General features: G+C 39.7%; 1 protein-coding gene across 1 annotated transcript in view; it reads left to right on the forward strand.

Moving 5' to 3' along the window:
• The first annotated feature begins 2,411 nt into the window (after positions 1–2,411).
• lrmda (leucine rich melanocyte differentiation associated) overlaps positions 2,412–24,623 on the forward strand; it is a 388,232-nt gene continuing 366,020 nt past the window's right edge. The window contains exons 1-3 of the mRNA XM_041788811.1: positions 2,412–2,466; positions 2,575–2,686; positions 4,607–4,707. Coding sequence (XP_041644745.1) covers positions 2,645–2,686; positions 4,607–4,707 — 143 coding nt within the window. The 5' untranslated portion in view covers positions 2,412–2,466; positions 2,575–2,644. The remainder of the gene's footprint in view (positions 2,467–2,574; positions 2,687–4,606; positions 4,708–24,623) is intronic.

Below are 24,623 nucleotides of genomic sequence, written 5' to 3' on the forward strand. Positions count from 1 at the left end.
TATTAAGTTGAGGGTGCCAGCAATTTTGTCTGGCCCTTTTTTTGAGTTTTGGGTAAAATTAAGTCAATTTTGGCTTTTTTCTCCTGGTTTTGTTGTGTTGTTCCAATCCACATAAAGGAAATAAACGTGTGTACTAAAAACATTTGTAATTGCAACAATTTCTGGGAGAAATGGTGTATTTTCTGGAAAAATTCCAGGGGTGTCAATACTTTCGTCCGTGACTGTATCTCACTGTACCACTTCTCAGTATTTAATCAATACTAAAAGTAAACTTTAAATTAAATATATTTTAACTTTTACTTGGGTAGATTTATAGACCAGTACTTTTACTTGCACTTAGTTAAATTTTAACCCGAGTAACTGGTTCTTAACTGGACAACAATAGTCGTGTACGTTTTCAAAAAATAATTATTTTTCTTGAGGAGTGTCCAAGCGAAGAGTACAACAGGCCCTGCATATTTCTACCACCAGGAAATGAGGCAGTCTCTTTCTTAGTGCATTTCATGTATTTGTTTTCTAAGAACTGATAAGGAAATATTGTTAACTTACATTAGAATTGGCACCATTAAGAGTCACCAACAAGTACTGATTATAGCTTGATGATGAAATCTGAATGCTCCATCTTAAGAAAAGAAGGAAAGATGTAATCAAATCTGCAAAAAGAAGAAATTAGTTTAAATCAACTCAGCTTATCCTTTAAGCAACAATACCTCATGTTGAATATCCCATAGATGATGTCAACAGCTTTTTTCACTGAAAAGGAGTTCCGGTGAATACTGTAACCACAGCAGGAAATACTGATACAGCTACAGAGTGGCTTTGTCAATATGGGGACTGAACAAAAAGTAACTTCAGCTAAACCCATGTGTGTAAAAAGGTGCAAAGCGACCAGCAGTTTTCAAGCCACTTGTTGAGCACTGCCTGTTGGCTAATGGAGGTTACTAAAGCAATACAGTTAATAACCATAGTAATGTTTATTTTGCTAATGAAAGAGCTGATGATGAAGACATCTTAAAACCAAACAAAGCCCATTTTACAAATACTAGTGGCAGCAGTGAGCACACCACATGAGAAAGGTGGATTTAAAAAAGATTAAACAGAAATGAAAAGCAGCATTTCAACTCTAGCTGTTTAAAACACTCTGTGGTTGCTTAATTTTTGATGGTTTCTTATTTTTCTTTTTAAATTTCAGGGGATTTATGGAACAAACTTTTCACATTAATATAGTACTGTGCAGATCTTTTAGGCATGTTTGGGCCAAAAGTTCAGGCTGAAGTCAGGCATGTAATGGGGAGTAAGCCACCTGGGGGCAGCATTGGGCAGGATGGAGGATCGACACAACCCCAGTAATGCTCTAGATGTCTTTGCATATTACCAGGGACAGGGGAAAATTATCTTTTGAAAACTTTACAAAGTCTACGGTTTTAAGTTGGAGCAAGAGATGGATGTGGTGAGTAAGCATGGCCGAGGGTACCATCTGGGCGGTTGGAAGGGTTGTGCAGTCTCCAGGCATAACACCCACATGTAAATGCCCAGACAACAGAAATGCCATTGAGCTTGACCTTGGCTGTCAAATGATATGTATATGTCTCTCCTATCAGCTGCCAGCTGAGAGGAGGATCAAGAGAACCACATCCACTTCCTGAGAGGGGCAGAGTCAGACAGCTCATCAACATTTAAAGCCATAGACACAGAAACAGCTCGTTCTGAGCAGGGCTGAAACATAGATAGGTTTTTTTTTTTAGACATGCAAAAATCCAATACTTTTTTCAGAAAAAAACTTCACGGGCATGTTTTAGGGGTTAAAGGGGTAAAATGTGTAACCCTTAAGTTTTTTCATAACAGTTGAATCAGGGGTTTACAAACTTTTCAGCCAGTGACACCACAATAAAAGTGTTGGAGACCAGTGACCCCCAATGTCCGTGGAGGTGGTTAAAGCATATGTTGCCCAAAGGATTTTTTTCACATTTACTTACATTCAAGCACAAATAAATGTTTCCATTTCAAATTGATAGATTTTTGAAGAATATTTTTTACTATAATTGATAAAATATACCATTTCAAATCATATTAAACTTCTCTTTGTTTTTTGTTTTTTTATGCAAACCTCTGACCCCCCACCATTGTCTCACGGCTCTCGTGGGGATCCCGACCTTAACTTTGTGAACCACTGAGTTAAATAACCCTCACAAGAGTTTTAAACCAGTCTAGAGAACACCTTCAAGCCATGGCAGCTAAATTGACAAAGCAATATTAGGATTCAGAATGCTTTTCACTGCCAAAAACGAGTCAGCTTCTTTTGGAACATTTTTTAAATGATAACATAGTTTCATCTAGGCTGCAGGTAAGGGCACTTTTCCCTGAGGAGACTCAGCAGCAGCTCTGACATTTCACCAGTATTACACACTGTGTCCGCGTGCTTCCGCACAACAGCAGGTCAGCTGATTCAAACGGCACGCGGAAACGGTAAAGTTGTTTGAAAAGCGCCAGTAGAGCTGCAAAGTAACCGGGCTTATAAGATTCCACAGGGCTCCCTTTTTAATGTTGACAACAGCGTGTTTCTGTCGTGCGCAGAACTTTGGATATCAGTTCAGGTAGCTTCTCTGAGCACAGTCAGCGGGGCTGTCATCCTCCGGAGGAAGTTATGGCACAAAACGAGTCGTTAGTGGCGTTGAATGGGACTCAAGTAAGTTTGTTTCAGACACTTATAGCTTCTCTGACTTCTTCCTCCTCGTGTTTTTGGTACGTGTATCCCGTTAAAGTCTTAAAACCAGAGTTTATAGGTGCTTAATGTACGTGAGTGTTTACTTTTCCTACATCACCGGTGTCATGTGACTGACTGGAGCTAATGTTACAGTCGTGACTTTCAGTTTGGGAGTTCCTCCTACAACTCTTAGGGAATCATTTTCCAAGCCACAGCAGTTATCTGTATTAAATGATCACTGGAAACAAAGGACTCTACTAGCATACACAACAGGAAATAAGATGAAGCAATGCACTCAGTTGAAGGTTATCAAAACATCAGAAACTCAATCTAGTTCATGTTTATCTTAAATTTGGAGTGTCCTGTAACTTATTTCGAATGGTAACGTATTTCTGATATCTATATAGTGGTTGTTATTGTTAAGATTAGTCACATTTCTTCTGTTTTTTTTTTTTTTTTTTTTTTTTTTTTGAGGGAATTGCTACTTTAAAGCTACAAAGAGTAACATTATTGCATTATTAGAAAGAAAAGATGCTCATGTCGTGGCAATAAAAATATTGAAATACAAATATTCCTCTGTTATCCATTACATCATTTTACATCATTTTTTGCATTTAATATTTTCACATTTTCTTGAAGGAAATATGACCAAAAACATGAAATCAGTGTAGAGGAATACTGACCTGGACTCCTGGCTATGGCTTGGCAATTAATAGAATTCAGATAAAATTGCAATATAAGGTGCGATATTTCTTATACCTGAAATGTGTTACAACATACTAGTTTAAGTCATTTTTGAGGCAGCTTAACACAACATGCAAACATTGAAGCATCAAGTTTTTCCAGAATAGTTTGCCAGAAATCCTACTTTCCTTGCTTTTATATAGGCTAAGTTATCTTATTAAAAATGAGAAAGACATAAAACCATTCCCTCCAAAATCACAAAATCAGTAAATAAAAAATCACAGTAGCAAAACTGGGGAAAATTATTGCAGTCAAATGATTTTCCAGAATCATTCAGCCCTAGTCTTGGCATTAGCAGCAGCTGTAAAATTGGGAACTTTACCATTGAAGGATGAGTCGGATCAGTTTCTCCTTGACTATTGCTGTTGACAAAGCTGGTGTATTAAGTCCCGCCCCTTCCTGATTTTGATTGGTTACCGAGGCAGAAGGGACATTGGTGACAGCTGTGCTTTTCCAAAAGTTGAATTGTTTTTAACTGAGAGTACTCAGAGAGTGGTGACATAAATGGCTGATGGGGCGTTCTCGACCGCTTAAATTAAGGATGACATGCTGATGGGGCGTTCTCGACCGCTTAAATTAAGGATGACATTGGTTTTGTATGGTAAATATGAGGCAGGCCAGAATCGTGCATGAGTCCAATTTTGTGAAGACCCAATTTTGTAAACCCGCATCCACCTGAGGTCAGAACAGAGACCCAACACCTTGCCTGCAATTTTCCCATGTAATACCCTGATCTGCCCAAAAAGTACCCACGCTACATACAAATATGCCAAAAGGCAGGGTTATAGGAAAGGACTGAATACATAAAAACTGCAAATAATTCCTTGCATGTACACGTTCTAAATTGCAAAGAGTGGAGGAGCTTCCCCTCTGTTTTTAAAAAAAGGGCTATATTGAAGCAAAGCACTAGGTTATTAAAGAAAATAATTAAATGGATGTTAAATAAAGATATGTGGCATGTTATGCTTTCATTTTTTTTATTTTCCAACCTAAACTGTTCACTGGTGGAAAACACCTATTCAGTCTTCAGGTAATTTGGGGCTGTATAAATAAATAGAAGTCACTGATTGATAATTCCTGAAGAAATTCTAAATTCCCTGTGGTCTTTTCAGTGAAGCCACTGTATCCATGCCATGTATCTCTTCTTGTTTTTTTCAGATATCTTACATCGGACATGACTGTACAGAGATCCCAGACTTCCTTGGAGACACATATGGCCACTTTGCAAGAAGGCTGGATCTAAGCTTCAATCAGCTCAGGTAGGAGACAGATGCACAGACGACAAACATATAATCACCAGCATGTGCTGCCTGGATCTCTCCCCTCTCTCTCTTTCTCTATCTGTGACTGAGGGACATGCATCTTTACATCAGGTGCAATTGAATTTGTGCCCTCAGTCTATAGGTGTCCAGAGTGTCATCACAACATCAAAGGGCTGAATGAGTGTTAGAGCCGGGCGGGTGCCACGCTGGGGCAGGATAAAAGGCTCGATCGATAAATGTGACATGCTAATTCGAGGGGCAAAATAGAAGAAAAGATTCCTCTGTCAGGACATGAAGGAACACCTCGTGGCAGCCGCTTCAGAGGGGGCTGCCATTTCAACAGCGGGGCTGGCATAGTTGATCTGGCAAGTAAAAGAGAGGAGATGATGGTTATAAGGTGCTTTTGTTTCTGAACCCTTTTCATGACTGTCAGGCCATGAAGCGGCTCAATAGAGGCAATTTTTTTGATGAAATAGTTGTCTTGAGGCAGTTGTCTGTGCTGAAGATGTGAAGTCTTCAATTTCACTGATTTACATCTTGTCATATTGCAAAATCCATCTTCAACACAAAGTATGCAGGGGTGCAGAAAATATGTGTTTAGAGTTGATGAATAAGCCAAGCTCTGTGGAAGTGTGCAAATAGACGGATTTTGTCTCAGGATGGTTGGCCATATTTTCTATTGACCTTATGACCTGATATATGCAGAAGAGCTGAAAAAACTTACATTGCAATAGATATTTTTCTGCAATATACATTGTGTTATGTGAAAATACAAGAACCTTTTCCAAAAAGTGTATTTTCTATAGGCTTAAATATGGGCCATTCATGAATGAGCCCATTTTAATTTGAGCTTGAACTATGTGAGGAAAAAATCTGATGTGCTATACTAATTTTTGGTATTATGACCATGATAAATAAATAGCTAATCCAAAATCATTTATTAGCTTAGCTATTTGCATCCAGTTTCTCATGAATCCAAAATGAACCCAGCATTTTTTACTGCTACATTTGCAACCTTTACTCTGATGATATCTGAGAAAACTTGTTACTGTCAATATAAGAATTAATTGTGTCGCAGGTTTTAAAGTTAATCAATTGCAGTTAAGTCACATGGTAATATGAGAAGGATTGCCTTATGTGTGGGTTTTATAATGATAATAATAATTAAATGATTGGAAAAAAACATGCTGTTGACTGGCACGTGAACTTTTTTACAAGCTAGATACATTGCTAGATATATGATGTCGATGTAGTTTTGATGCACCTCCCTGTACGGATCTATGAATGTGTGAACATAGTGTGCTACTTACTCATGGCAGAGAAATACAGTAGGAGCAGAGACTGAGGGCTGATGTTCATCTCTGATAGTGTTGTTCTTCGGGTTGGATAAAATAGTGAAAACTAAGCACAGTGATTTTTTTGGCTTCTGTTGTTAACAAATGTACAAAATTTACATCACTGTTGGACAGTTGAGTGATGGCATTAGAGTAGGGGATAAGTATCGAAATCTGGTACCGACATGGCACCAATACCAACACAACTGATACCTATTGGACCGAATTACAGAGTAACTTCATTGTGATACCCTAGTACACCAGTGCGACCCTCAGACACCTGAAATGAAAGGCAAGAAATAAGACGTGGTGTATGTGATTTATGTGCACTCACTTTATTTCAGCTGTACGAGAATGTCTTTATATTTTTTGCTGTCTGGAATAATCTCTCTGCTGTACGTGCATTTTCCTGCTGAAGAAATAAGCACATTGACTGACACGTTAACTGGTTTGTTTGTCTGTGATGTGATACCAGCATACGAATTTGAAGAGAGACCCTTACATGGCATCTTTTAAAGATATTTGTGCAATTCATTTACAATACCCCAACAGCTTTTATTTTCCGGACAACTTTAAACACATTTTTTTTTCTCAGGCACCATTAAGGCACTAGCATGATTTGAAAAGTATTGATGTAGCATTGGTATCTGGAAAAATCAAAACAACACTCAATCCTAGTCAGACTACAATGAATTTGAAAAACATTTGTTTTTATCTGCACAATGTTAGCAGCATGACATTATCAGCAGATTTTACGAATGGTAGCGGTTTGTAGATTGCAGTTGGCTTCAAGTACCTTACTTACTCTTTTCTGTCTTTTAATCTTGTTTAGAGAAATAACAGGTCTGTCTTTTCATGCTTACCATTATCTTGCTAGTTTTGATATCAAGCTGTGCCTCACATCTCTCTTTGTTCATTATTCATAACAAGGTTCTCACATTCTTTGATACTTCTGTACTTTTGAGAGTGATGTGCTTTACATCACCATTAACTTAATGACTGATAGTACTGAGAAGTACTAGAAACAGCAGATCTGCAGTCACATTTTTACCCTAGCCTTAAAGAGACTCTACATAACATAGAAACTTACAGGAATCTCCATGCAATTTTGGATAGTTTAAAAACAAAGAAAGCTAGGACTTCAATTTTTGTTGTCCAGTATCAAAACAAGTATCAGTATGATTTGAATTTTGCTTGTGAAGGATAGACATTTAAAATACTGTTAGGCTGGCCACACACTACAGGATTTTAAAATTTTAGCTTTAAGATTTTAACAAGGTTTGACTCCCTCAATGATTGTGGGGGCGTATCCTGACTTGAGCCTCGTTGCAAATGATTATTTGTCTGAATAGTCTGCACGTGTGTGTTGTCAACACAATTTATTTACTGCTCCAAATCGCTTCGTAGCCTCCCAGACCCTGACTAGTAAATATCAAACATGTTTGATATTTACGATTCTACGTCGGAGTGCGCCTAACAGAGTACCCAAAACAACCAATGAGAGCGCAGGCCAGGTAGCGTCACCAGGCGGATCATATGTACTTTCACATCTCACAACGATAAACAGAACTGTACCTTAATTCTAGCCAGGATTTCATCCTGTGTCTTTCCCTTGTGAAAAGGAGATGTGGGCGTTCTCCAGGAATTTAGCTGGGTTTAGAGCGGCAAGGTGATGGTGTGTGTCTCCGTTAAAAGACACGGATACAGATGTCCAGTTTAGTGGTGGATTTATTTAACTGTGTGTGGTTCTGCAGATAAAGATACAAAACAATACTCAGTACAGCTCACAACATACATAACACACATAACATAACTCTGGATATAAAGGACTGTAGTATTGTAAACATGTTATCTCATACGAGGCTCACTGCAGTCACGGAGGGAATTAGCTTATTAGCTGAACACTGAACAGCGTGAGATATCATTAGCCATATTCGCGGCAAACAATACACAATATAATATCCAACTTGGACAATAACACATCATAAACTTACTTCTGGCATCTACGCACAATAAACCCAAGATGCAGGTGAATGTTGGGTAAACATAGGTGAAGGGAAATTCACGAACTATCCACTGCTGCATGAGGAGGAGAAAAAACTAAACTTCCGCAGCTGCGGCATCTCACACACATGTGTGGTGCGTTCAACCGCGTCGGAACGCCTATGGTGCGTTCACGAGCGTAGGACAAAGAAAACTCTCCATAAAACCCAATATAACTGAACAGTATTTACTTGAAAACACCTAAACAACATGGACTTTCTAACACCTTGTTTTATGATTTTTGCTGTATCTGCGTTTGTTAGTTTTTCCTGAAGTCATGTGATCACCAAGGTTGTTGGCAGGTCAGCAGGTGTGTGGTCTACAGTGATCTGACAATCTGGCTGAGTCATCTAGCGTGTGTGTTCAGAGGATTAAAGATGAAAAATCATTTGAAACTATCCTCATTTCTGTGGTCTCCCACGGTTTTAAATCGTTTAAGATTTAAAAATCATCTAATGTGTGGCCAGCCTTACCGTGACAGCCCTGTACAGTAAATTTGATCATATGCTCAAACAAAAGACTGGCATTTGAGTAACACAGTTGTTGTTAGAGAACTGTATTAATTAGGAATGCACATGATTAAACCGTTAAATTTGTTTATCAATTAGCAAGCACGCGATTAATTACTAATCGCCTATAATTGTTGTACAAACACTGGCTTCTAATCTCGGTCTATAGTGCTCTTTTAAACTGTGATGAACCTCCCGCCACTAGAACCCGCTGCCTTTCTGCCTGAGCTTTCCCTCACCGCTTCAACGGATGTAAATTTGAGAAGCTTAGCAGTTAGCGTGTAGTAGGAACAGCGCGGTAGTTTTTTAAGTAACAAATGGAAATAAAGTGGTTTGTATGCTATCGAAGTTTGAACTCACGTGTAACTACTCAACTGAAGTGAAAATGCCACATATCAAAGCACGATATTAATCAACAAAGAGGAACGAAGGTTGGTAGAGCTACCTGCTAATGTTAGTTGTGATGTGAGTCTGATATACTCTGTACAACGTGGCTTACACAGTGACCCTGTGATGAATCTGACTGTTTTGAAGTACTTTTTTTCTCTTTAGTCAGTTAAATGCAATTTATATGAGCGTTGAGCTGAACGGGGAAATAGACGCATCGGAAACATCCCTACCATTAATGACGTGCTATCTCCAACTTTATCATTTCACTTACTGCTGGTATATGGCTGCATTTTTTTCTACATGGCATTGGTCAGCCTTGTGGGAACATTTATTTACAGATCAAAATATCTGTTGTGCTGATTGTTCATACATCAGATTAAACTTCCATAGACTGACAATGTTATAAATACCAGTGGTGAGGGAGATGATGTGACTTTTCACTTTTCTAAAAGTCATGCTGCCTCCAACGCACCTGTCACACATTCAGGTGGGCAAAAATATTTTTCATTTGAAGCTCTGCAACAGAGAAAAAGCTGAGCAGAGCTGTATTTCCTTGCTTGGTCAAAGCACACTTTTATCTTTTGTGTTGCCTATTGATAATCAGCCACTTAATCTAACATAACTGCATGTAGTTAATGCTAGAGTATTTGACCTGAAGCTCAGACAACCTCCCCCTAAACAGCAAACACTGCAGTAAATCTATTGATTGCCATGCGATCATGACCTCTGTGTGCATGGCACTAAACACTTGGACGGTTGAATAATAGATGTCTTGTTACCTCAGAGGAAGTAAGAGCCTGGTGTGTGTGCTGCAAACAGCATTATGAAATCTGACTTAAACAATGCTTGTGTGTGTGATGCTTTCAGGGAGATCAAGGCAGACATTATGTTTCTTGCCCTTGAACCTGTCACATTAAGAGCTTGATGTTTGGAATGAAATATTAATGAGTCAGATATTACTAATTCATTATTAATTCTCAGTTTGGCTAATCTGAGATGTCAGATATCTTTACCAAACTTCAAAGGGTGGCGTGGGCAAAGAAGCGGTGCAGAAGTAATGAAGTGGTACACTCTGACCATTTGGGGCATATATCAGTGGACTATTGATCGATGGTTTGCTATTGGGCAAAGTGATCTGTAACACAGTGCTTCATCTTTTTCTCCTATAGACAGCATGCTTGAAGGGATCATACCAAAAGCGGTGCAGTGAAAAATACATCTTGAGTGGTGCTTTTTTTCTTTTTTTGTTGGATAGCATGAACTCTCAACACTGTTTCCTTATTAGTACCAACACACTGGTGTGGTCATGCTGCTTCTCTTTTCTATAACCACACAATGCTTCAAACTTAATTTCCCATTCTCTCCTAAATACAGCCACTGTTGCAGTTTGACTGCACATGAACTTATTGGGAGGTTAAAGATGGAGCAGGGAACTCAGTAAGCAGCTTAACATTTGATAAAGTTATATGCTAAGTGCAGCAAAGCAACCCCTTCATTACTTTTGATCCCCAGAAGAATGCACGTACAAGGCCCCTGACTCACAGCCTCATGTGGGAAAGGCACTTCCTGGAAGATCTTATTCTTTCTCAACAGCAGATTGCTGACAGATTTGGTTTTAAATACTGCCTCACGAGTACTCTAATACAATACTGAAAAAGTCTTTGTGTCCAAAATAGACTGCAATGTGACCCGTATGCCAAACATCTAATCATGTGAATCACAGCTGAAAAACCCCAACACCTACCTCATGAATAAACATTAAAGTTACAGGCATCAAATATATCCTAACTAAATACATCATTGTATAATAACATTGTTACGGAAAGAGTGTAATTACCGGCCTGGGTTTGTTGTTCTCAGCTCTGTGTTCACATTGGCATGACAATCCTTACCAAAATAGGGGTTTCCTAGTCGACTAATTTTAGAGTTGATTAAACTAAATACAGAAGGACAGGTCTAACACAGTGTCACCAACAAAATCAGCTTGACTACATTGATTCCTACAGCCTGACACCATGCAGTCCAACAGAGGGTCGACACAGTGCAATGTTTTCCCCCCATCACCCCGTTCCTATTTTCATCTATTGCTCACATTGACATGAGTAAGGAAGAAGGAAAGAGGGAGATGACAAGGAATCAGGAGCTGCTCTGTGTGCACATGTGAACTAAATAAACACTTTATTCTTCACATTGTAACTACACACAGGTATTTAGCAGCAGTGGATTTAATTCCTAGATGATTCATTTCCTCAGTCTGTTGGTAACGTGCATCTCAAATGACTGCACACACACGCGAATGGGGATATCAGTGTGATTCAAACAGGTGAGGGAGGATCAGCTGTGCACCGTTTCTTTTTAAATTGTCAGAAGCAGTAGTGCTTTCCTCTTCAGCTGGACTACCTCATAGACAGCTGTGGATGAGGTAGTCCAGTCTGTCAATCTTGCAAGATGTTTTTCACCGCTACCAGAAATCTCATGATGTTTAAAGATCTTCACACTCTGGGTCTGTTATTTTCAGATGCGTTTTTTTTTTATCCATAGTCCTACAGAATTCAGTACCCTGTTATGATCTGTGAGTATAACATCTGCCTTAATCTGTTATATACTATGGTTGATATCCACATAGTACACATGAAATTATCTGTGTTTAAAGTGGGAGTTCAGTGCGAGGGAGAGAGATGGGAGAGGAGAGGGGGGCAAGTGAATGAGAAGGAAACAGCAGGCGCCAATCTGAATCATCAATCACCATTTAAATGACTTGGACTAACACCAACATTTGCATAAAATAGAACCTGTTCTGAAAAAAATAATGAGGGACGAAAGTTTCGGCATCAGCGTGCAATATGATTAGAACAATGTAAGCTGATTTCCTTTTTAATGTGTGAAAAATTTGGACAACAAACATTAACTCAGTGTGCAAAAGCCTTTAGTTTCATCACACCACTGCAGGGCAGAGAATGACATTTTTACCAGATGCAGTGTGGACAACAACCCTGCAAAGCTGTGCAACATCTGATGCTTGCATGCTTTAGAACACAATGTCAGAAAACTGTCAGAAAGGGTTAAAATTTAGCTAACCTTATTAAAAATTGTCTCTTGGCAGCACTGTTATTCTTTTTTTTGTTCCTAACATTTTATGTGCTAGCACAGCAACCTTTGGATCTCTTTGTGTGTCAAATTTCACATACCTGTGCTGAATATGGTTATCAGTTGCTCCGATATGACAGTTTACACTGACACGGCCTACTTCATCTCAATTTTCTAGATAAAAATTAGGGACGCTCCTAGGTGAATAATTCCCCATCCAATTAAATGCAAATATAATTCCATTTAGCTGCACTAGTGTAAATCAAATAAATACATTCTGTAAAGCAACTTCACACGCCAACAGTAAAACAGCCTAACACTGTAACAATGCGACTTAAGTAGGCAATGCTAGCACCACTGATCTACGATCCTCATTGCAGGCTAGCGTTTATAGTCCTGTGCTGAATGTCATAACTCAGTGCTCGGGTACAAGGACTTATATCTCCACGTGGCCTACATACAACTTTGTCCTTATATTCTAGATCAAAATACTGTTTACTTGGGATGCTATCGGTGCTATCAGTTATTGTCTGTTTGTATCGGAATCAGGAGCTTTGTGACACTGAGGGAGAGGTAGTGCAGGAGGGGAAGCTAGCAGTGTTAGACAAAGAAAAGCTATTTTGGTCTGATAGGACTAGTGCTCGAGAGCGACATCTACTCTGAAAAACTGCGTACTATATCTTTAAAATATAAACGGTATCATCTACATACGGAATAAGTCAAATACCTAAACATATAATATCAAGATGCACTTTTTGATTCTCATCTGATGCAGTGTTATCTCACAATATTGTATTTTGAATCTTGTAATCCTCAACCTTCAAGAATCCACTGCCTGACGTTTCTTGTCAGATAGTAAAGACATTTGTGAAATGACACCATGACCTCGTTTCAGTGTCAGCTCAAGCAAACCAGGTGTAAACAGATGCACATATGAGAGGAACTCAGCGGACTGCCTTGGGCATCATGCACTTCTCTGTGCTACTTGACTCAAATCTAGAGAGAGACATTGCCAGAGTTTGTTGTAGCTAATATGCTTATTTCTGTCACCTCAATTGACAACACTCATCCAGCGCGCTGACAATGAGTCACAATGAGAAGCACTGTTCTGGCACCACCTTAAACTGAGTGCTGTGTGTTTATTTGTGTGTGCCGCTCATATGTTTGTATGCAGTGTTGGTGCATCTGTCTCTGTGAGAATAACTGTGAGTGGCTGGGCAGGTAATGGCAGGATGAAATTATGGTAGCAGCCTAGCGGGCTGTCACACCCACACCTCTCCCTGTGTCTGCTGCACTGTCAGCCTGTCTCATCAATGTGTTGAAAAGTGTGGCTCACAGTGAGATTTGTGTCTCGGGAGGAGCATGGGTGGCATTGTGTCGTCCACTTTGTTCCAGGTCAGGTGTGTACACAATGCAGTGAGTGGGCATGTGCTGTCATGACATGATTCCTCTCTGCGACCGCGGCGCTGGCATCTGGTACATGCAGCGTTACGGGCTTGGACACATGAGGTCTGAGGAGGACACATGTCTGTGAGTCACAGCCAGATCCAAACATTTTTAGATCAGTGACAACCTCTCTTCTCAGATATGACATGATCTCTCGATAAAAACATGCATTTATGCAGTGACAGCGTTTGTGAAACCATAAACTTACTGTAACCCTTACATAGTTTAGATGTTTGCAAAATTTACTACAAGAAATGTTAAATATAGGTGATTAAAGTTTAAATAGTCTGCATTTAACTGACCAGATTATCTGTTCCGTACAAGTGAAAGCTGCAGCAGAACATTAATAAATCACTAATAGAATTCAAACCCCAATATCACAGAGGAGCAGGTGGTGCTCCACAGATTTAGATTATCATATATAAAATACTCTCATCCAAATTGATTATTTTAAAGCTCCTATGAAGCATGTTTGCTGGTGTCCAATCAGACTGATATTAATACTGATGCCTGTATATGACCTAAAAATGCCAGCAAGATTGTGATACTTTCTGTTACTTGTATAGTTGTATAGCTCCTGAGTACACCTAGAACGTGATTGTTGACTAAAATGCATAGTAGCCTAGGTCAACGGTGGCATTTCAGCCATCCTCTGTAGTAAACAATATTATAATGCTGATGCGTGTGAAAGAGCTCTGTGATTCTGTTTGTGAGCTGTAAAAATATCCAACAGCTGCAGCAATGCTCAAGCTAATGGAGATGCTGATAAACTTAACCTGGTCTGCATTCAAAGCAAAATCATCAGTGTTACTATTACTCCCATAGTGTTAAATTTGACATTTTTCCCAAGTATATATAATTTCTGCTTGTTGTGAGTTAATTTGCACTTCAGAAAATGTAATTCTGTCTTGAAGTGTTAATTTTCTGAACTCACAGTATTTTTTTTACACATTAAAGTGTACTTTTAGGCCATCCACACCCTAAAAGTACACATTAAAGTGTACTTTTAGGGTGTGGATGGCCTAGCTTGTGCCCCATGTATGCAGCTGGCTCAGATTCAAGCACTTTCACCACTCTCTTATCCCTGTTTCCGACTCTATCCACTTTCGTATCACTCCAATAAAGCAAAAACGTGTCAAAATATTTTTATTATAAAAGACACTGGCACAGTACAATACATAGTCGATAAAGATTGCCACCTTGAACTGCACACCAGGGGTGTAAATCACCAGTTTCATCCTGATACGATACGATTTTGATATTTTCGGCAACGATACGATATTTTCCGATATCACAAAATCTGCCACGATACGATTTCGATTCGATTCAATATGGGGCCAAGGATCGATATCAGGCCATTTTGTGCAAAAATTTCACAGTTACAGAAAAAAACAGTTCCTGCAATTAAATTATTGACAGGTCTCTGTATTTAATAAGAATATGTCAAAAACAACAAAGGCCCAATTACCCCTAATTACCTTGAAATTAGGAACACAACAATGCACGTTTGTGTTATCATATTGATTTAAAACAGCAAACATTTTCAGTACCAAACATTTTATTTCCTCACATCCCCAGATCCATCTAAAGCACCAATAGCTATGGATTTTTTTCTGCAGCCCTTTATTATAATGATCAAAATGTTTGGCCTGTGTTCCCATTTTAGATTTTTTTCTTAAACTTATTTACACACATGTGGCTTCAACAGATATTCTTCTTATGAGATTTAAATGAGGTTAAATATGTGGCATATGATTTTATATAATGATTCTTTATCATTTTTTTATTTATTGCAACCTTGATTTTGATAAATGGAAAGGTTCGACAGATCACTAGAGCAAAGTTTTATTATAAAAGACGTTCCTGTGATGTGCAGCTTTATAACAAGAGCGAGGGGGTGGGGGTATACAGAGAACAGCTGGCCTGCTTGAACCACGTTAAGTTTGGACAGCTTATATTTTCATTATAAATCTAATGTGAGATGGCGATGTAAAATAAGTTTATGAAGGAGATATGCAGCAGTGGACTTTTTCCTCTCTGTGTATCTGCAGTCTGCTGCAGACAGCACTCGCTTCCTCAGCCATAATGGGCGGAGTGTTTATATCCTTGAACAATCTCATATGGCGGTTATATACGGATAAAGACGTAGATGTAGTCGGCAAACTAAAGGGAGGGATCCGTCCTGCAGTAGCGTCTGTCTGAAACATAGCCACACAGCAGAGAGAGGAGAGGATATCCTCTTTCCCTCAGCCGCGAATCTGTAAGCCACTGCTGCTACTTAGTTAGCTGCAGCTAACTTGTTGAGGACGCTGCCTTGGGCGGACACTGTCAACAGGCATGTGGGGGGAATTTCAAAATAAAAGCGTAGCTTGAAGCATCCATTTAGATTGATGTTTTGACTTTCCATTGATCTGATTGGATCATCAAGCAACCAATCAGTATATCGATATACATTGATGAATCGTTACACCCCTACTGTACACCTGTGGCAAAGTCAGATGTCTTCTGGCCAGGATGGATCAAAGAGACAAATGCAGAGCTAGGAAACACCCTTTGATGAAAATCAGGACCCCACCCTTAACTGTAGAGCAACCGGTGCCACAGGTCAAAGTGACTAACTCAGTGGATAACTTCACTCATAGTGCAGAGGTTTCTAAGATAAAAAATGACAGTTATCCACCAGAAGCATGAGTGAAGGAATCACAGGCATCACTGTACAAAAGGAAGCATCTAGACACATGTATACACATGTAAATACACCTAAAACACATCATAGCACTCTGCACCATGGCATAATGGGAAAACTACTTGAAAATGGTGGTGGGCAGAGCTTAAAGCAGTAGACTCTCTGCAGAGTTGGACTGACACTGATGGAACAACACTGTTGAGTAACTCCAACACTGAAGACCACTCAGAATTGAGTTAAAATTGCACTTTAGGATTCAAAATAAACTCTGCAATGTTTAACCCTGAGAATTTAAACCTCCAGTTTTTGCTGCTTTGGTTATTACTGGTATTCCATTTGAGGCAGAGTTTGATATTCACGATTCCAGATTGGGGTCAGATGCATTAGGGAGCAGTAAAATAATTCTATTGATTCTAAATATCTTAAGATAAATAGTCAGTTGTAATAAGCCTCCAATCGGGTTACGCCCCGATTTTGAGGGACACAAATCTCACAAATGTAGATTATGACTGAACTGCAACTTTAATATCAGCCAGTTAGAGAACAGCTTCCATATTGGACGTAGTGTTGCAGGTCCTGCCTGTGTATGTGTGCATGTGCCTGTGCCTGTGTGTATCTGAAGGGGTATGTACTCACCCTGGCTATGTTGGGGATGGCAGGCGTTTTGCATTTTAATGACAAATCAAGTATGCTAACTCGCGCTTTAAAACGAAAGTGCTCTAAATGTCGCCCAGCTGTCAAAATGAGATGTAAGCGGCGTGATGAAAAGAGAACAAAGAAGACAAAGTAGGGAGGCCTGGTACACTGAGAAATGAAATAAAACCTTGTATGGCCTGTCAGCTGTGTCGTTTTATATTCATATCTAAAGAACATTATAGTATTACTCCGCCGCTCATGCCTCACTCATCTGTCTCTCTTAATTCGTCACAGGCGCCGCTCCGTCTTTCAAGTCACTGTATGTCAACACGGGAAGGGGTCTGCTAATTGACAAATGAGTGTCACAGACATCGAGTGATCCTTTTCTACCCAAGCTAGGTAGACTCCGGCTGTTTGATGGTGGGAGGAGGAGGGTGCAGGGAGGATGACGGTTATTGGCAGAAGCCCAGTATGAGGTTTTAGACCGGGCCTAGAATGAGAAGTGACAACGGCACGAGAGCCTGTCATTGTCTTGCCTAAGTGTTCAATCTTCAGAGATGCTGGTATGCAGATAAAGTGTCAGTTAGGAGGAGAAGATATGAAACATTGGCAGTATGAAGTCCTCAAATCACTTAACTGGGAGCGGAGAGTACGTGTGTCTGGTAATAGTGGTGGCGGTCTGTGTTCTGTTGAGGAAATATATTCCATATCCGATCTATCAGGCCTGTTAGGACCGATATCCGAGGATAACCTGATCAGTGTCTCATAAATTAGAGAGGATGCAGAGCTCTTCTGGCCCTGTGAGATTTAAACCAGATGGATGAGAGGGACAAGATCTGGCAGGAAGTAATGTATTCATATCAAGGACATTGATATTTGGAGTCTTTCTATGGTTTTTAATTTTCAAGTGGGAGTTTTTTTTTTTAATGATGTACTCCTCTGGGAAAACCGATGGGTTGACGGAGTTGAGGATGTTATGTCTAATGGATGACTTGTCTCCTTCTTCCATCTCTTCAATTTAACATTATATCAGAGCTGTCTTTAATAAGATTACTGCAATCACACTTTTAGTGCTGCTGAGGACAGAGAAAGGAGAAGAAGGAAGCCACTGGGTCCTGCAGTGAAGAAGAGGAACTTGCATGTTTATTTTGACAGCATATAATGGCTAAAGCTGACTTTAATATATAGAATTTAAGATATAGTATATGATGTTAATATATGACCATTTGTTGGAAGATTAACATTTTCCCTGGAGTTCAGAAAGTATTTGGACCCTTTTCACTTTTTCAGTTGTGTTATGTAGCAGCCTGATGCTACAGTAAAAAAAAAAAAATCTCATTCATCATCACAGTGCACCATCATGACAAAGTGAAAACAGAATTTTAGATTTGTTTGCAAATTATATATATATATAAAAAAAAACACCTAAAATATCACATTGACGTAAGTGTTTAGTCTGTCTGTGGTAAAACAAAATGATTGGACATGATGTGCCTCACAGTTGACGCTGCATATCAGAGCAAATAAAAACAAAGACAAAAAAAAGCCATAAGGTAAAAAGAACTGCCTGCAATCTTCTCCCAAACCGTAGTTCTCTTACAGACTGAATAAGATTGTCCTCCAGGATTTTCCTATATTTTGCCACATTCATCTGACCCTCTAACTTCACAAGCCCTCCAGGGGTGGCTGCCGAGAAGCATCCCCACAACATGATGCTGCCACCACCGTGCTTCACAGTGGGGATGGTGTGTCTTCAGTGATGTCTGATGGCCAAAAAGCACCGTTTTTATCTCATCAACCCAAAGAACTTTCTTCCACTTGACGATGAATTCTTCTATATGGATTTTAAGCATGCTCTAGTTGAGATTTAATTTTCTTCACAAGTGGCTTTTTCTTTGCTAATCTCCCTTAAAGCTGCTGAAGAACAGCAACAGTTGTATTCAGAGTCTCTCCCATCTCAGCTGCTCAAGCTTGTAACTCCCTCAGAGTAGTCATAGGTGTCTTTGTGATCTCTAAAGGAATGCTCGGTGCCCTGGAAATGTATTTATATCCATCTCCTGACTCACACTTTTCAATAACCTTTTCTCTGAGTTGCTTGAGGTGTTCTTTTGTCTTCATGGTGTAATGGTAGCCAGGAATACTGATTAACCAATGACTTGACCTTCCAGACACAGGTCTCTGTATACTACTAGTTTTAGATAATTTTGTTTAATTGACATTACTTTGTTGAATTTTGTTTTCACTTTGGCAGTAAAGGGTTTTTTGTTGTTGTTTTTTCATCTAAAAAGCCAAACTATATTGACCATGCTTGATTTATAAAATCAGTGAGAGAGTAAAACATCAAATGGGATGAAAACTTTCAAGGGCACTAAATTTTCTTAGACATGGACTTCCTGTATCCCTTATTTCTTCCAACTGCTCTTTATGTCTTTACAAACCCAAGCCCATGCATTGAAACATGTTACAACATATATTCATTAAATTTAAGAGCTTGGTGAGTTCCTTAAACAGCAGGCTGCTGTAGTTTTATGCAGCGTAGCTGAAAATGGGCAATGTTGGCCATTTGAAATGGTTTAAATTTAGCTTCCGCTTAATGAACATTTGACTCTCTGTGCAGCAGAACATTGTGCGTGGGATTGAATAAAAATAAACTGCTGCCTGGTTGCTGTAATGAGAGAACATGTCAATAATCAGTGCAACATTGTGATATTTGAATGCTTTTGGACAACATTAGAGTTTATATAAATGAGATTTATCCTTCTCAGTTGTTTTAGGATCAATCACTGTTAGTGGTTTGGTCTTTTCAGGGCCTTCGCTGGTGATAAAAATCCCAAATATTTTCCTCTGTATCCTTTTAGCCAGTTGAGAAGCCAGTCTATCTGCTTTCAGCTGCACATTTCCTCTCCCCACAGTGTAACATATAGAGTATAAATCTTTATCTCTCTGTTAAAATACAACAAAAGCCCACTGATGGCAGAGGAACTGTCTGTTAATCACTGTCAGGAACTGCCATCAGCCTCCTTGAGCTCTCCACAACCTCCTCTCTCCGACAATACGAGTCCATCTTGCGGTTTTGGATTCTGAATGGAATGGAACATCTTTATGTTCCTTTTGTTCACATTATATATACTGGGCAGTGATGCCATTCCTTTTATGACTGCGTCACATTTTTTATTGTATATCCCAAGACGGATGGCGTGCCACTGACACAGAGATTTACAGGCCTTCAGCTCGCAGTGGCAGAGCTTTAGAAGGGTCTGCTGACATCTAGCCAACACTTTGGAGGAGGAGAATAAAAGCTGACATTTTATTGGCTCTGGGAGAGAGAGAGAAGAGTTGGGGGGATGAGGAAGGGGAAAGAAAGGAAAAGAGATTCTGTTTCTCTACTTTATATTTCCCAGCACTGCCAGCTGTCAGGGGGACTTTGCTAAAAAGAAGGGATTTATTGGGTATTATTTAGAAACTTGTCAGCGGTAATGACTACAGCTATGATTTCAATTATCACCCACTAAATATAGCTTAATTCACTGCCTTGCTGGCCATAATGAGCCCTGACATCATTTTTCAAAAACTCGATACCATGCTATTTTAATATTTTATGTTGACCACCGATTTAATTTTCCTCCCCGGTGCTTGGCATGTGGCAAGGTCTCACTCCCTCATGTGCTGTTGGATAGTCAGAGCTATTGAGTTCAAAGCTATCCCAGGGATATATTTTTTCCATTGACAGAAATCCAATTAGTTTTAGTACACAGTCTGGCTGAATAAAAAGGCTCTTAAAATCTACAATACGTTTCCTTGGCGTTTTAACCCAGTGCAAAGCCAGTGATGGATCTTTATGATTTGACCTGATGGGGCCCAAGTGGACACACTCCCTTTTTCTATTTTGGCAAGTGAAAAACAAACCGTCCATATGTCTTACTCACTTTGACAGACGTAGCAGGGCCTTTTGATATTGCGTAAACATGCAGTGCACAGCGCGTGCAATGTCTAAGATCTTGACTCGTGCATATTTTAACACTTATTAAATACTTAACTACTACTACACAAATTCTGCAGAAACACCATGTAAATATGAGAGAGGGGGAAAAAGTCAGATGTATAATTCATTAGTGACATGTTTAGTAAGGAGACGATTTTGGGAGCGTTAATGTGTACTCAGGTTTTGACATGAGGGTGTGCATTTTTAAGCATGGAGATGATTGGGAGTGGCACGCGGCTGTCAATAACAGGCTTGGTGCTTGAAGTTGATGGTGCGGCGGAATTTCAATATCATAAAGTGGCTATTTTCAAGGTAAATAACACCCCCAAGATGCCCAGAACTGATTAGGACCCTTCGGTATTCTCATAAAAGAAAACGAGAAAAGGCCCGACCTGTGTCTCTTTTTAGCTCATAACTCAAGCTGTGTTTATGTTCACCCCATCACACTTAGCCATCTCCCAGATTGATGATGTAAGCAACTGGAAGGCATGGAACACATTAGAACAGAGCAAAGAGAGGGGCTGCCATACTTCTACTTCCCTCGGCTGGCTCCCAAATGGAAAAAAAAAAAAAAGATTTGGAGCCAGTTTTGGAAGAGGAACAAAGGAGCTTCCTTTGGTTCGGTTCAGGCAGTTTTGGTCGCTTCATGGCTTTCAATCTCCCACAGTCTTTCCTAGACAGCCCAGGGGTGAAAAGTGAAGACAGATACATGGCTTATCCATGCCAAGATTCTGGAGGATGATTGCACTTTTTTGCCATGTTTTGAATTTAAGGGGATGATTTTTTAAGAGGGTTTCATGATGAATACTGTCAGTGGCTGAGTAAATCCTATGACCGTTAAGAGGAGTTGGAGGCTGTTATTAGATGTAGCAGCACATGAAGGCCTCATTATTCCTGGAAGAATTTAAGTAAAGACTAGTATAATAATATTTAACCTAATCGATTCGAGTCAGGTTTAATCATGGCTCGCCATTCTTGAAGCGATAAACTGAAGTCTGTGTTGGCTATCTTACTTGCCTTCTCTGCAATTTCAGGCCCATAACAACCTTTGTGGATTTTTTGTTCTATTCTAAAATGCTTAAATCATCATGGCTCAGGACAGCTGTGCCACATTCTCGGCACAGCTGTATCTCATTTCCTGTTTCCATTTCAGATAAACTTACTCACATCTTTCACAGCTTTCACTTAAAAACCACCGACTGTCCTTCCAAGCCGCCATGTCGAAACCTTGATAGTGGTCAGGCAGGAAGATTTACAGTGCCTCAAAAAAGTATTCACCGGCTTGGATGTTTTACCCTTGAGCTTAATCAGTTTGATAAGTCAGTCAATCAACATCAATATGATTAGGCTTTTTTGACAAAAAATACAAAAAAACACGTTTAATGTCAAAGTGAAACAGATTTCTACTATGCAATGTCAATTAAATAAAAGTATGTATGTGACTGCATAAATCTTCCCCCTTTTTATACTGACTGATATAATTCAACAGAGGTCCAGCCAATTGGTGCTAGAAGTGATTGTAGTATAAAGACACCTGTGTCTGGAAGGTCTGTGCACTGGTTAATCAGTATTCCCGGCCACAATTACACCATGAAGACAAAAGAACACTTAAAGCAACTCAGAGGAAAGGTTATTGCAAAGTACGAATCAGGGGACGGATACAAAAAAAAATGGAAGGAATATGGCAGTTTTGTAAATCTGCCCAGGCCGTCCTCACAGACTGAGTGACTGTACAAGAAGGAAACTAGTGAGAAAGGCCACCAAGACACCCATGACAACTCTGAAGGAGACTCTGCATACAGCCACTGCTGCTCAGGTTCTTCACTACTCAAAGCTTTATGGGAGAGTGGAAAAGAGAAAGCCACGGTTGTAGAGAAGTCAGATGTTGTAGAGAATGTACCAGAAGCCATGTGGGAGACTTTATGGTCAAGTGGGCGAAAGGTTTTTGACCTGAAAAGTCCAAAGTGGTGCTTTTTGGCCATCAGATAAGATACTATGTTTGGCCAACATCACAAACATACCATCTCCACTGTGACACACATGGTGGCAGCATCATGCTGTGGGGATGCTTCTCAGCAGCCGGCTCTTGAAGGCTTGTAAAGGTAGAGGGAAAAATGAATGCGGCAACGTATAGGAAAATCCCGGCGGACAGTCTTATTCAGTCTGTAAGAGATCTACGGCTTGGGAGAAAAAGTGAATTTACTTAATACTGACTTGATAGGGTTGAATATTTATGCAGTCACTTATTTGACATTACATGGTTTTATTTATTTGACATTACTTCATAGAAATCTGTTTTCTCTTTGACATTAAAGAGGAATTTTGTATTTAATTTGTCAAAAAGATAAATTATACTGACCATGGTTGATTTATTAAACATCCAAGAGGGTGAATACTTTTCATAGGCATTGTATGCGGGATATCAGCCCCTGCTTCATTTTCAGTCCTCTATTTTTTTTAACTTGTTTACAGCCTACATTTACTTGGTCTTTCAAAGCATGAAGAATAAGTTTAGTAAACTACAGTTGGGAACGAGCTCAAAAATCAAGGCCATGCTATGTTTTTTTTAAGGCTACATCTGACATCCATCAGCATGGAAATATGTTTTAATGGTCAGGCAGGCTGCAAGACATCAGTAAGCTGTTGCCTCACTTTTCCACCCAGGGACACATCCAGATAAGAACCAGTGATGGCATGTTTCATGTCCGTGATGCTGACACGTCTGTGCTGGAAATCTGTGAGTAACAACTCTTCCATTTTTGGGCCAGCGCTCTGTGTAGAACAGTGTTCTTATTCTCTTCCGAAAACCGCGTTTCTCCATTAGGATAAATGCATCGACTTCCATCGTAGCGGCTCCACTGAGCTGCCGGCTGCACCATTAGCTGACAGTATGATTATGTGCACAACAAACCAAACAGTCTTCTGATCTTCTCCGTCTGTCCAGACGTTTGGTGATGTTTAAGAGTTTCTCCCTCGTGGTAACAGGGAGATAGCTTTTGCACCGTGGGCACTGTAGAGTTTCTTTATTTTCTCCCTCTGTCTGGAATCTCAGGCCCCTGGGTCCTCCAAAGCTCTGAACATGTCTGTACTCAGATGTTTCAAAAGCACCAAACAGCAGAGGAAGAGGAGTAGAAGGAGGAGGAGGAAGAAGAAGGGATAAAGGGAAGACGAAGGGAAATGGGAGGAGGGTGAGGAATCCTCACAGGGACTGAGTGTACATGTACAAGCAGACCAGGCAGAGAGGCCCAACAGGGTCTGCAGACTTGTGATCTGAGGGCCGTTTGTGTGTCAGTCAGATCAAAGTGTTGTGAAGAGAAGGAGAAATCCCTTTACCTTCGCTGACTATGGCAACCTTATTGGCAGCTCAGTAAAAGGAGGGGGAGGATAACAGAGAGACACTTCAACTTGTGATGGTTTTTATTGTTTTTGTTTCACTTCAAGTATAAGACACATCTATCCTTTTTTTCAAACAGCTTTAGGCTTGTTTTGGGGGGTTAAAAGCAAAAGTGTGCATGCATACCATCATTAAATAGCAGCACATTTATGCCAGGCATTCAAATGCATTAATACATTCATCTTAAACAGTACTCATCAGCTATCATCTCGTAACATTCTTAGCATTAATCACCACAAATATTGTAGTTAAACAAACTGTTATAGCTTATTAGCATTAGGCCATTTACTCAAAGTGAAATGTTAAACCCAGATTTGACTTTCTTGACCAAAATCATTCTGCTTGTAATGCTGGGAAATAAAGTAAATAGTAAACAAAATAAACTTCAAGTGGGATCAATGTATAA

Source organism: Cheilinus undulatus, linkage group 6, assembly GCF_018320785.1.
Source record: "Cheilinus undulatus linkage group 6, ASM1832078v1, whole genome shotgun sequence".
In the NCBI taxonomy this organism is placed as follows: domain Eukaryota; kingdom Metazoa; phylum Chordata; class Actinopteri; order Labriformes; family Labridae; genus Cheilinus; species Cheilinus undulatus.